Source organism: Drosophila nasuta, chromosome 4 (genome assembly GCF_023558535.2).
Source record: "Drosophila nasuta strain 15112-1781.00 chromosome 4, ASM2355853v1, whole genome shotgun sequence".
NCBI classification, from domain to species: Eukaryota; Metazoa; Arthropoda; class Insecta; order Diptera; family Drosophilidae; genus Drosophila; species Drosophila nasuta.
This window is the reverse complement of record NC_083458.1, coordinates 518,250-533,072: the sequence shown is the minus strand read 5'-3', so window position 1 is coordinate 533,072 and position 14,823 is coordinate 518,250. Positions and strand designations below refer to the sequence as shown.

Below are 14,823 nucleotides of genomic sequence, written 5' to 3'. Positions count from 1 at the left end.
TGCAACTAAAGTAATCTCGGAATCTAACTGCGGCGTTAACAACGAGCTACACCAATATTCACTATATGTGCTTAGCACATTGCTATTAAATTTGCTGCATCCGTAATACACGTTTTGCGTTCTTATATTTTTGACTGTGCCATGACGTTTGGCGACTTTTTATTCTCGTTCATGTTCATTCGTGTCAACGCGAGCCAATTTTGGTTCTCCAATTTCTCCATCTATTTCCGTTTTCCTGCGCTTCTTTTTTTGAAAATCTTGCAGAATTTTTTTTTAATATTTTGTTGCTGACGCCATCGCCGAGAATTTACTTATTATAAATTGTTCCTTTTGTTATTTTTGTTGTTCTGTGTCGTGAAATATTTCTGGGTTTTTTTTCCGGACTGTTTACTGTTAGCCGCAGAGATCCTGCGCACAGTTTGTTTCTTATCTCTATTTATCTATGCGTGCGTCATGTGTATGTGTGGTTATGAGACTGTGTGAACTGCGCGTGTTCTTGGTCCTTTTTTCGCTACCACACCGTACCGCACCGCATCCGTCCAACCACAATAGCCGCGCATACTTCGCGACCACGATTCACGACAATTGTCCGACTCTCAACTCCATACACACTATGTCGACAAGAGCCAATGAAGACGAACTAAAGCGAACACAGAGACGGTCGCACAGTGAAGAGTATTTTGCCATCCATTCTTGTACTGGTTAGGGTGATGCAGCTGCTTTTGTTGGCTGACGATGCTGCAGATAAAGGTGTGGCAAGTGTGTATGAGAAAAGTTTTTGATTGTGGTTGTGTCTAGAAGTAGCGTTGCGGCTAGATCTGTCGTCCGTTTGGATTGGCGCTAAATGTTTTTGCATTCAATTTGGCCATGTAAAGAGAAACAGAGAGAGTAATAGAGAAAGAGAGAGAGAGAGACAGAAAGAGTGCTTTTCAATATATTTGGCTCCTGCTTATTTTCCTAAATTAATTGAATCCTAACTCGTATGTAAATCTCAGAAATGTTATTGTTTTCTAAGTTTAAAGAAATAGCGTTTTAGTTTAATTATTATTATGTACATGCGTTGTTGCACCAAACTCAGTTGGATATTGAGTAAGCCAAATTGATGTCAGTTTGTCGCCTTGGTCAACTCACATATGCCACTCATACATATTTACGTCTGATCAGCTTCTCTCTCTCTCTCTCTGGGTGGAAACACACACACGCATACGGAGAGCGAGTGAAAACGTAATAAGTACGCACGAAATTTCCGCCAATCGGAATCAGGAGAATATTTGCTCACCACCAATCGCAGCGGTTGTTTCGACGTGGTCGTTGCCACTGTGGCTCGTTTCTACCACTCAAGCAATTTTGATTCATCTAACCCTCTAGCACTCTCACTCACACTACGCATAGCTACACTTGCCACCTTGTGCCTTGTGGTATAACCATCTCTTTCACACTTGCTCACGCTTTCGTTTTCTTGACGAAGTGAAGTAACATGATGGTCGTGTGTATGGGCTAGTGTGCTTAAACATTTGCTATTGCCACCGCTATTGTTAATTTTATTACTGCCTTCTAATCATTGGACTTGTTTCATTCGGTTTATGACTATGACAACAAGTTGTTGTTGTATAAAGACGAAGTAATTCGTCCAAAAGTATTAACAAGCAGATCCATTACACACACATTCACATATATATAGCAAAAACTGGTAAACATGAATATTGATGAGCAAATGGCAGATAGCAAGTAACGCTCTCAAACCTTGGTGGAAGCTGCGTACATAATTCGATAACTAATTATTAATAATAATAATGCGTGCAAAAGTTTGGTCAACCTTTATAATATGCTCAAATACGTGATACCCTGTAAATCTACTTTGAATACATTGACACCGTACATATTCATGGACATGAAATCAGTACTTTCGAGTGAATTAATGAAAGGAATACACATTTATTTATTGTATATTGCTCGAGATAGCTCGTGGTGATCTATCAAAACCAAATACATATATTATTGTAGAATAACAAACATTTGAAAAGCTCAACATAGTAAACAGTTCCAAAAGAAAGTGTTTTAACCTAATCATAATATACATGTTTTTTTTTGTTTATATAGATTTTGTCCATATACACTGGCGTGTAAAAAATGAAATTTAAGTTTTCTTGTATTGAAGAATTATTTTGCAAAATATAAATGTAACGAAAATCAATTGTATGGCATTCGAAATTACATATAAACTACTCTAAACGCAATTTAAAAGCCAATAGAACATTCTATTTTAAAAAAATTTACGATGGCAGATGTGTCTAACGTATCAAATAAATATTAGACTGAAAAGCCAAGCAAAGCTTTCATATGGGTGATCGAAAATATAATAGAATAGAAGGGTAATATTTTAAAGCTAAAATCTTTAATTTATTGCTATATTAAGCTTTATACTCTTTTTAATGTATAAACATATATGTACATATATGTGTTAAATATATAATATATTCTCAACTACTCCACTGAAGAATCATTTGCAAAGATTAAAATGAAATTATAAAAAAGATTTCCATTAGTCTGATCAATTATGCAAATTATTTTCAAATTTGAATACCAGAATGTCCCAAAGCAAGAGAATGTAATTTGAAATGTTTTTGTAATGTTCGAGAGTTTCAACGCAATAATAATTAAAATAATTCCCAAAGGATATTTACCGACAAGTCAAAGCAGAAGTTAAAAACGATTTGTCAGTTGCGAATTAACAACGGAACAAAACAGAGAAATTCACATATTGTTCTTTACTTCTGCCTGTTGTAAATAACAGTTGAACATCCCATTGGGAATTCAGGCGTTGGCAGAATGTTTTGGGAAATGGAAATAATGACACTTAATCAGTTATATTATTATGTCTGTTAATAAGAGTGTGTATTTATGTGATTTATATTCAAATGATAAGCAAATACAGAAGTTTACTTAGATAGATAGATTGCCGGCGTTACATTTTTATTTTGTTACGCAATGTTTTTATTATTTCGGAGTACATTAAACGATTATTAACACTGTTTGCATAATTAGTATTACATTCAAATCAAATCTATAACATCGCTCTAAATGTGCGACATGTATAATTTGACTTTCGTCCAATTAAATTGTTTTTCCCGACTTCATTGTTCATACCGCTGACTTAAATGTATTTTCAAGCAATTATTGGTATCATACAATACCAACATCGATTAGATTCACCGAGTACTAATAAAGTGCAGTTGAGTAAAGCTTGTCGCATAAAATACCTATGTAAGTAGGCGCCCCTACTATTGTTGGTTTCGGTACGGTACATTAAGATGCAGAACATGCAAATTAGAAATTTTGAAACAACATGTTTGTAGTCTCTTTTTAGTCTTAATCTAAGTCAGTAAAATTGTTTGTAGCGTAATTTAATCTGTGATTGAATCTTGTGGGAAAATGAATTGGCCCATGGATGATGCATTGCCATCAATGAATCCATTCCATTGATTTTCCTCCCTGTAATTGTATATGCAAGTTGGCGAGCACTTTGCATATCAAAATCAAAGCGCTTTGAGTTTCACATTTCCGGTTACCAGAGAAAAAAGCAGAAGACAAAGAGTCTGTGGCTTTCATTCATGAAAGTACCACATGTTAAAGTTGGTCAAGTGCATTGTGGTTATGGAATTGACCAGAATGTGACTCTAAACATTAAGTAGTGACTATCCCAGTACTAAGGAATCAAGATTGAAATGTATACCCTCTATTTAGTGAAGTCAACTATTGTAACTACTGTAGCCGCAATACGTAGAGAACGGATATGGAAACCTTTTACCACCATGGAAATGGAAGCAACACGCTCAACAAGTTGTCAGTTGCAGTTGAAATTCCAATTGGAGTAAATGAAACACTGGTCAAGCTGGTCACTGGTCATCTTAACAAATCTCCACAAGTTGCGAAACTAAAAACTTATTTCATGGTTCTTGTGCACTTTTTACTCAATTAAAACAGAAGAAAACTACAGAGACTTGAAAATTACGCCCGACTATAGGATGATGATCTTTTGACTATAGCACATAACTCTGTTGCCACTGTTACTCCACAGAAATAACATATTAAAAGTTATAACCAATATATAGAATAGAAAATCATTAAATCACATTAGTCCATAATCAAAAATTTTGTTTTGTGAGTTGTGCATTCCTTACAGCTTCCTAGGATAGATTAAAGAATATGATTCTTGAAAATGCACTTACCATCTCCGGAGATACTGCCTTGTGAACTATGAGAGTCTTCTGAAATTTAATGTCAGCATCATTAAATGAAAATAAATGATTATAATAATGTCGTACCCGTATTGTTTTGGGTATCATTCAGCGATGTAATCCATTCTACAGTGCCTTGTGATTGACCTAGGAATGCACTTCCTACTGGATTTGATGCCTCTTGTATTGACGGTGAAGCAATTGAGTAAACGTCAAATTTAACTGCAACAAAAAAATCAATTACCTGAAGTTTTAAAACATTTTGACATCAATTAACTAATTCATATTAAGCAAGTAGAATTTTTGCAAAATATGTTTAAAACTATTGCAGATCTTTTAAAACTTGTAATTCAAAGTGTATTTTGTATTTTCAATAATCAGTTAAATAGTTATTTATAAGGTAGTGCTTGTAACTTGGTATATTTTTTATGTTCACAATGACCAGAAGTAAGTGTATTACATAGTCCATTTGATTTATATGCTTAAAGACTTTATACATGACAAAAGTACAAGTCGGAGAAGGCAACATTGCGAATAAACGTGACTAGGGAAACAGAGGAATTCAATGAATTTAATGCAAAGAGAAAAATAAGCATTCAACAAACAATGATCGTTCTACACTGATCAAAATCTCTACATACTTAGCTATATTAAACATAAACATTGCAGATGTTTTATAAATACATATACATAAATATACTAAGTAAATTAATTAATTACGTTATAAATAAATAAAGTTACCCTTTTAGGTATTGCCATAAATGCCATAAATTGAATTATACAATATAAGATGTCGCGTACGACAATATTTAAGGTTTAAAAACATTTACCGAAACATTTTTTATTTTGTATAAGATTATTAAGATAAATCATAAAGCTATTTACTTTTTAAAAGTGTTTCAGTTTTCAGTGAACACGAAATTGTTGGCAAAAGAATTTGCCATATTCTTTCTCTTTATGAATGGTAAAAAATAGCATATCTTTACGTGGAGTGTGCTTGACTGGGATATTCCCGGTACCCATTTTCAATAAAAACAGTACGGTATCCTTAAAGTTTACAATTTAAAGTTTAAAACTTACCAATTCGAATAAGATTGATTATTAAGTTCAAACAGATACAAAATATACCAGATACCAGATTTTCTATCAATCAAATTTTTTCAAATAGCTCCTAAGATTTTTATTTCATCGTAACTATTTTCGGAAATCATAAAAATTATTTTTTTGAAGCAAAAATTTCTAAAATCTACTCTAGCTTTAAAATTACAATAGCTATTCGATTTTTATGCCCGCTACCCATAGGGTAGAAGAGTATTATAACTTTGTGCCGGCAGGAAATGTATGTAACAGGTAAAAGGAGGCATCTCCGACCCTATAAAGTATATATATTCTTGACCAGCGTCAACGGCCGAGGCGATCTAGCCATGTCCGTCTGTCCGTCCGTCCGTCTGAACACCTAGATTCGATTTTTGTTGATTTGCGGGGCCGAAAGTGAGCGTGGCAAAAAATTGAAACAAACTTGCGTGCAAATATTACAAATCCTCTTGAAAAAATTACAGCTCTATCTCTTATAGTCTCTGAGATCTATGTGTTCATACGGACAGACGCTGGTCAAGAATATATATACTTTTTAGGGCCGGAGATGCCTCCTTTTACCTGTTACATACATTTCCTGCCGGCACAAAGTTATAATACTCTTCTACCCTATGGGTAGCGGGTATAATTAGAGCTCTATCTATTATAGTCTTGGAGATCTAGGTCATGGCTCCATGGCATCAACTCCGCTGTTGACGCAGATCAAGATCACAGGTGCTTCCTTCTAAGTATTACATACAGACATACAAAAAGACCAATTTCTAAAATCAAGAAAATTGTTTTAAAAATTGAGTTTTTAACAAACAAATTCTTAAAACTAAGAACTTTCGTCTGAAAAATGAGAAATCCCCAAAATGAGACCAAAAATACTACATTTTGGGTTTGAAATTCTGTAATCCACAAAATCCCTATAAAGTTTTCCTTCATAGCTCATTTAGTTGAAATGTCACGAACCATTCTTGATTGCAGTCTAAGAGAGAGTTGCTCCCGGGTAAATGCTGCTCGAATCAATGATAAGTATTTCGTAAGTAGAAAGATTAACATACAAATGAATAACTCAATGCTCTCATTAAATAAAATAATAAACAAAAAGTAAAAATAACAAGTGCGATCTTATTCTTAAAACATACCAAATTCATTTAGCGCAAAAATATAATTGGTCTATTTATATATTAATATAATTGGTATATTTATACATAAATATATATATATATATTATAACATTCTAAATATACTATAGCTTACAAGCAAAGTATTTCCTAAATAACTTCTACAATTTTTATCTCATAGCACGATAAAATATTATACAAATTTTGGTTTGTACCAAAAATCCTTTTTGTTTCAAAATTACGATTTTTATTCGATTTTTGTAGATTTGAGGGAGTGGAAGTGGCAAAAATTTGAAACCAACTTGATCTGAATGTACATATAACAAGTGCAAATATTATAGCTCTATCTTTTATAGTCTCTGAGATCTACGTGTTCATACAGACAGACGGGCAGAGCGACAAACGGTCATGGCTATATCATCTCGTCTGTTGGCGCTGATCAAGAATATATATACTTTACTGGGTCGGAAATGGCTGTTTTGAAATGAGAAGCACAAAGTTATTATAATATATAATAGTATATATTTTTTGATTTTTTTATACCCGCTACCCATAGGGTAGAAGGGTATTATAACTTTGTGCCGGCAGGAAATGTATGTAACAGGTAGAAGGAGGCATCTCCGACCCTATAAAGTATTGATCAGCGTCAACAGCCGAGACGATATAGCCATGTCCGTCTGTCCGTCTGTGTGTCTGTCCGTCTGTCCGTATGAAACACTGGATCTCAGAGACTATAAGAGATAGAGCAATAATTTTTTTTCGACAGCATTTGTTATGTTTGCACGCAGATCAAGTTTGTTTCAAATTTTTGCCACGCCCACTTCCGCCCCCGCAAATCAAAAAATCGAATAACAAGCGTAATTTTAAAGCTAGAGTTCCGAATTTTGGTATATACTATAATAACTATAGTATTTATGATTTCTGAAAATTTGGTTGCGATCAGATAAAAATTGTCGAAGTTATTAAAGAAATACTTTTGTATGGGCAGTAACGCCTACTTACTAGGGGTCTTAGTTGCTTTGGTTGACAATCTGGTATATTGTGCTGTCTATGGTATATTTTGAATACGGTACTATGTCGATATACCAAATATACCATTCGGTATATTTTTAGTATTTTTGCAGTATATTTGGTATATTTTGAGAAAATACCGCAAAATATATTTCTTTTATTCAAAATGGGTAGCGGGTATCTCACAGTCGAGTACACTCGACTGTAGCTTTCTTACTTGTTTATTATTATTATTAGACCAAAATCTTGATTTCATAACTTTATTTTTTTTTGTGTACACTATGTGTAGTCACAAAGTTATAAAACCTTTGTACCCTTTGGGTAGCGTTTTTTTTTCCAACCTTTCCACCTGATATTGACTTTAAGCTATTGTTCTTATATGCAAGGCTAGTACGTTTTGGAATTTCTACAGAATATGAAAAAGCAAATGAAAATGTAAGGCATATATTAAATTATAAAGAAATAATATAAATAATCATGTTTGTGGAGATTAAGCTAATAATTTCATGCGGAAACTGTTTTCAGCAATGGGGAGGAAACTTGTTTGCTTAAGTGATAATAAAAGATTAATATATGTAACAGTCTGATAAGTACATTTCATAGTCGGCTAAGGGAGTAACTAAATTTAGGAGAGAATACTCTTCATGTAACAAAAACCCGTTATACCCGAGACTCTAAGGGTAGGAAGGTATGATAACTTTGTTCCTCCATAAAATATATGTAACAGGCAGATTCAGGCATCTTCGTCACTTTGACTTCTGCAAATCTAGCTGCGATCAGACAAAAGCAAAATGCAATTCTTAGTTGCATTTATTAATAATCTGGAATATTTTATTCTTCATTGTAAGAGGTTATAATACTCTTATACCCTATGCATAGCAGCTATAAAAATGGCGGCAGGACTCGTAATGCAGGCCTTGTGATATAATCGAATTGTTGTGTACGTTTTCTATACATTTTGTGAGTCTAATGTTGCTGTGGTACAATGACATATTTAACATATAAGCTAATACCTTTTATGTATCATGCAATTATCCCAAAAACTTCCGCGCCAGGATATAAATTATGCCCGATACATACATTTCCTGTTTGTATTTAGTTATAATTCCCTTCTGCGCTATGGGTAGTAAGTTTTTTCGGGTAACAACGTTGAAAGTTACTAGAATGGCGCTAGTCATATAGTCATATAGTATTTGTCGAATTAAACAACGCATAACTAGTAATTTATAATTGATTGAAATTAAGTTAAAATTAAGGGCTTACCTTTCGATTTATTATCGATTTGGGTTGAGTCTGAGTTGCTATAGACTAGGTTATTCACGTGTTGATGATGATGGTGCAGTGAATGAGTGCCAATGTTGTCCTCACCTGCTGTTGTGCTTTCAATTTGTGGTATTGGTATTGCAGGTAATGTTGTAGATGTTGTATTAATCTGCTGCGAGAGTTCGTGCTGCTGCTGCATCATTTGATGTCGATGCAAATGCAGTGCTGAGTGGGGCTGGGATTGATGAGTAAGATGATGCTGATGGTGCACTAAAACCGGCGATTGTGTAGTTAGGCCGTGGCTCAGATGAGACGACGTCTGCATTTCCATTATAAGCATATCATCAATACCTGCAATAAGCGGCAAGGAACCAAAATATTATTCACAATTCGGGCGTACATTTGTTTATATATAGTACAAAATTGGTTCTAGATTTTGGTCTTTTTACCCTATGGTTAGAGGTTATAAGAATGATATAATTTATTTGTGAAAAATGGGTAAAATAATATAACATTTCGCTTAAAATTAAATATTATAAAAAAGCTAGAAAGCTACAGTCTACATTTTGAATAAAAGCGCAAAATATACCGGTATTATTTTCAAAATACACCAAAAATACTACAAAAGTACTAAAAATATACCACAATGGTATATTTGGTATGTCGATATAGTGCCACATTCAACATATACCATAAACGGCACAATATACCAGATTGTCAGTAAAAGCAACTAAGACCCCTAGTAAGTAGGCGTTTTTTCCCATACAAAAGTATTTTCAGGAATCATAACTACTATGGTTATTATTGTATACACCAATTCGCAGCTCTAGCTTTAAAATTACGCTTGTTATTCGATTTTTTTGATTTGTGGGGGCGGAAGTGGACGTGACAAAAACTTGAAACAAACTTGATCTGAAAATTATAGCTATTTTCTTATAGTCTCTGAGATCCAGTGTTTCATACGGACGGACGGACAGACAGACGGACATGGCTAGATCGTCTCGGCTGTTGATGCTGATGAAGAATATATATACATTATAGGGTCGGAGATGCCTCCTTTTACCTGTTACATGCATTTCCTGCCCTTCTACCCTATGGGTAGCGGGTATAAAAAAGTATGTCCACTGACTGACTTCAACGCCTGCTTTGATGAATGAGCCCTAATAAGAAAAGACCCTCGTTATGAGGGTGTTTCTCATGTATTTCTCATACTACACTGTATCAGTTTATTATTTAACAGGTGTCTACAATTGTACCAAAAATCGTGACTCTAGCTTCAAAATTACGCACGGTATACATTTTTTTTGATTTGTTGTTCAAAATTGGTTGCCGCAAAAATGTAAAACAATCTCGATCTGCGTGCAAAAATAACAAGTGCTGTCTTTTATAGTCTTTATGGTGCTCATACGGAGAGACGTGCAGACAGACGGAAAAGCTGTATCGTCTCGCTGATCAAGGATATATACACTTGCCTGTTACTTACGTATTCCCTGATATTAAAAATGTGGAAGTATTTCTTGAGTATTCCCTGATATTACAAATGTAAAAGTATTTCTTTAAAAGAGCAGGGGACAGTTAGGGTAAAAGTTAGTTCTGCTTATTGTTATTTTTATTGCCAGGAAAATCATCAACCAGCTGATGTCGGTGTACTTGGGATCAACACACTACACTTCTGACATTTTCCCGCTCAATGTGCACCCGTTTCATCCCTTGCTTGCCAACTACACGAGCTATGTTAAATATTAAAAGGCAAATGTCGAGGGCGCGCGCGCGATCTCGCGCTATAGTCATTCACCTGTTCTATTCTTATAATTTACCTTTTCCGAGTGCGCCTTTCAGTTCGTAGGGTCAAGTGCTGAACGCTTCGCTCGGGTGTATGTTTGTGCATGTGTTTTTGGGTATCAGCTGATGCAGTGTAGGTAACGCGCTTGATATTTTTTGTGATGCAAGTATGTACATACACCATTACATTATCATTAAAATATTATATAATTTGGAGCCTTTGGCAAAAAAACAATGTATAAAGTCCCGTTATGAGCGGTGTATTCTCTCCTCTTCTCTGTTAAGTTATGTTTCATCATATGCAAATCAAAGCTTAATTTTAAAGCAGTCCTGTTCATACAAGTCATTATAATTATGCCAAATTTGGCATATTAAGGTATAAACTACACATTCATTTCTTAAATATCAATTAAGTGCTTGATAGGTCTAAAAGTTCTATACGACAAAGGATAAAACATTTATAGTACTTACTTTGCAGTCCGTTTGTTTATAGACGTATCTGATCTACAAAATTCATTTTTCAACTAGTTATGATAAAACTATAAATTTTAATCTTCAAAAGGGACACAAAGTCTTTGGTAGAAAAAATTATTCTATACACTATATTAAATTTTGATGCACATATCTTTGAAAAAAATAATCTTTTGCTGTAGATGATGACACTATTCAACTTCGCTATTATTTAAGTCACGGGCAGAATTTTATACATAAGTCAAGGCCCGCAAACTATCTTTCAAGTATTCTCTTTTTGTCTGTTTTTAGCCGCGTAATACTTCATTCAATTTGAATGAAAAATAAAAGTGGGAAAATTTAAAGTTATTTTCACACAGTCGCGGCATAATAATAGCTTCGACCGAAGACTTAGACTTATAGTCTCGACAAAAACGGGAAAAATAAGCTCAAGGTCAGTAGCGTGGGGTAAGTTTTTATTTTTTACAATGGAAACGTGCACCGATTAATACGTACATACATACATATGTTCATGCAAAGAGTATTACTTTGAATTACTTTGCTCTTGATCTTCAAAATTCCATTATTTGTGCTCGGAAATGATTCAGTTTTATACAAGAAAGTAACAACAATACTAATAACTCCAATTGATATCACACATATTGAATATTTCTAACAACGAATTTAAAAAATTTCACTTACCTGATCAAACAATAAAAATAAGTTAAGCATTTATTAATAGTTGCCAACTTTGATTTAGACCTCGGTTTAATATATATTTAAATGCACTGCAACGAATATAATCACAACACACACACTGATAAATTTCGATGATTAAGAAACATTTGTACGAAAGCTACGTTTATTTTGAATTTTTTTAAGTTTGATCCTTAAAATGGATCTATCACACTATTGATTGAGAGCGGTGAAGCGACGGTGAAGTTAAGAGGGGCAAAAGTTTACCAGCTACGCGATCCACACACTTGCTACTTAGAACAGCCTTCGAAACCTCGCAACAGGTGGCTTTACCAGGTGGATCGGTTAGACCGTACTCAAAGAGATCTCAGGAGAAACTGTTTTGAGGTTGCATACGAACTATCGACCGAAGCCAAAACAGTAACCGAAGTCGAAGCCTAGCCACAGTCGAAGAACTGCCAAGCCGCGCTCTCACTCAAATCACCTAATGTGCTAGCTCGGCTTGTACATTTGAGTGTGCAAGTGTGTGAGCTACTCTCAAAAACCTAGGTTGAGTACCGATGACTGGTTACGGTTGGTTGAACGTCTGCTGTTTCACTCAAACCAGTGACTGTTTACTACGGACTAGCGACTAATCGAAAGGGTGAGAGCTACTCACGTCGGTACGAGGGCTTTTTCTTCTTTAGCTTTTTTCAGCTTATGGGCTGTGCGATCAACAAAGAGAGGCGCGATTTATCAATCTTATATATGCATGTATGTAATGCAAATATTTGTATGCATGTATGTATGTGAGTACAAAATTCATAACAATTAAATTCTACTGTACGTATAGTAAAGTACACACATAAGTCATATACACAGCACTTGTTATATAGGCATATTAATCTCGCATTTATTACACTAACTAAACAAAATATCCTATATGCACTACTGGTTTCAAATAAAATTAATGTAATGTATTTTTCTCAAATTTTATTTATTATATACATATACATATACATATACACATACATATACATATACATATACATATACATATACATATACATATACATATACATATACATATACATATACATATACATATACATATACATATACATATACATATACATATACATATACATATACATATACATATACATATACATATACATATACATATACATATACATATACATATACATATACATATATATATATACATATACATATACATATACATATACATATACATATACATATACATATACATATACATATACATATATATATATATATATACATATACATATACATATACATATACATATACATATACATATACATATACATATACATATACATATACATATACATATACATATACATATACATATACATATACATATACATATACATATACATATACATATACATATACATATACATATACATATACATATACATATACATATACATATACATATACATATACATATACATATACATATACATATACATATACATATACATATACATATACATATACATATACATATACATATACATATACATACAAATACATATACATATACAAGGATAAAATAGATGTCGTTTGGATTTTTGGAGGCAGTAAAAAGGTGGAATAATTAAACAACAAGTAAGATACCCTCTACCCATTTGAATTAAAGCAAAACAGCGCGCATTTATTCTTAAAATATAGCTACAATAATATATACCATAAAAATAATAAAAATCTGCCAAATTGTATATTTTATAATGTACTACATTCAAAATGTACCATAGAGCCCAAAATTTACCCGATTGCCATCCGAATTTGGCCATACAAAAGTATTTCTTTAATATTCTTTAATATTTCGACAATTTTTGGTTGATCGCAACCAAATTTTCATGTGCCTGCAGTAAATGAATGTAACAGTCAGAAGGCGGCATCTCCAACCCTATAAAGCATATATATTCTTGATCAGCGTCAACAGCCGAGACGATATAGCCATGCCCGTCCGTCGGTCTGTCCGACTGTCGGTATGAACACCTTCAGAGTCTATAGCAGATAGAGCTATATTTTTCTTCCAGTTTTAAATTATTGCTACGTCCACTTACGCCTGCAAATCGTAAAAAAATAATGACATTCGTAATTTTAAAACTAGAGTCGATTTAAAAAAACTACAATATTTATGATTCCTGTAAATTTGGTTGCAATCAGATGCAATTTTAGATGATGTTTAAAAAGTATGGCAAATTTGTTTAAATATTGGTATCAAAGCCACAAACCACTTATCGTATGAAGCCAATTCATTCATATGAATTATTGAACATGCTTAAGCGAGTAAGAGGAGGTGATAATCATGCATTTATGTACATATATTAGATGTATGTTACTATTGGATATTATTATTGTGTGCGTATATTATAGATACATATGTATTACTATTGCATATTACTATCATAACGAGAATCTGTTGGGTCTCTATTTTCTCCTCTTACTATCTCTCTTCGCCGTTCGCTAGATAGCTTTTGCTTGCAAGGCTACTGAAACGGCGCGTGCCAAGCAAATGGAGCGACGATTACCGTTGCAAGCCACAAGTTGAGTAGAGAAAAAATATGTGAAGAAGGTTGCGATTGGAAGTTGATCACTGAACCGTCCCGACATAGAGCTCGTGTACTATAACAACTTGCGAGAAATCTTTCTTACCGAAATATTTCACATTAATCCTCTTTATACCACTGTTCATTTGAAATTGAACCAAAAAATTGAGTGTCGTGTCTTACGGCACACGTATGTTACTCTTCCTTCGTAAGTTTAAGAGTCATAGTAATAGTAGTCGAGCACCACTTTTTGTATACAAAAATAAAAAAATGTGTTTTATGTATATATATGTACATACATATTCAAGCAAAAGTATCCAACTTCCAGTTTAAGTTTGTTCTTTCCCTGATCTCCCTTTTTGTATAACAGTTAATACCTTTTTGCGCTGCCCATAGCCCGCGCCTTATTTACTAAACACCTGTTTTTATATTTTCTTTTTTTTTTTGTAGATAGAACCGTGACGTGGTGATCAAAAACCACCCCATGAGATGTCATGCCTTCTCCTTTGTTTTATTCTTGTGTTCTTACTTCCTTTCTTCCGACCCTATTTTCCTTGTTGCTCTGCAATCAACTCGCAAGCTAGAATTCG

General features: G+C 33.7%; 1 protein-coding gene across 7 annotated transcripts in view; it reads right to left on the bottom strand.

The window, feature by feature from the left end:
- The window catches only part of LOC132794917 (paired box protein Pax-6), a 33,309-nt gene extending 21,292 nt beyond the window's left edge, over positions 1-12,017 (bottom strand). Inside the window, exons 1-5 of one of the 7 annotated variants that reach the window (XM_060805217.1) lie at positions 11,912-12,017; positions 11,651-11,736; positions 8,717-9,067; positions 4,326-4,460; positions 4,230-4,268 (exon numbers count right to left, since the gene is read on the bottom strand). In XM_060805217.1, coding sequence (XP_060661200.1) covers positions 4,230-4,268; positions 4,326-4,460; positions 8,717-9,056 — 514 coding nt within the window. In that variant the 5' untranslated portion in view covers positions 9,057-9,067; positions 11,651-11,736; positions 11,912-12,017. The remainder of the gene's footprint in view (positions 1-4,229; positions 4,269-4,325; positions 4,461-8,716; positions 9,068-11,650; positions 11,737-11,911) is intronic. The other 6 variants (XM_060805216.1, XM_060805210.1, XM_060805211.1 and 3 more) reach the window with 6 other exon arrangements.
- Between the last annotated feature and the right edge of the window lie 2,806 nt (positions 12,018-14,823).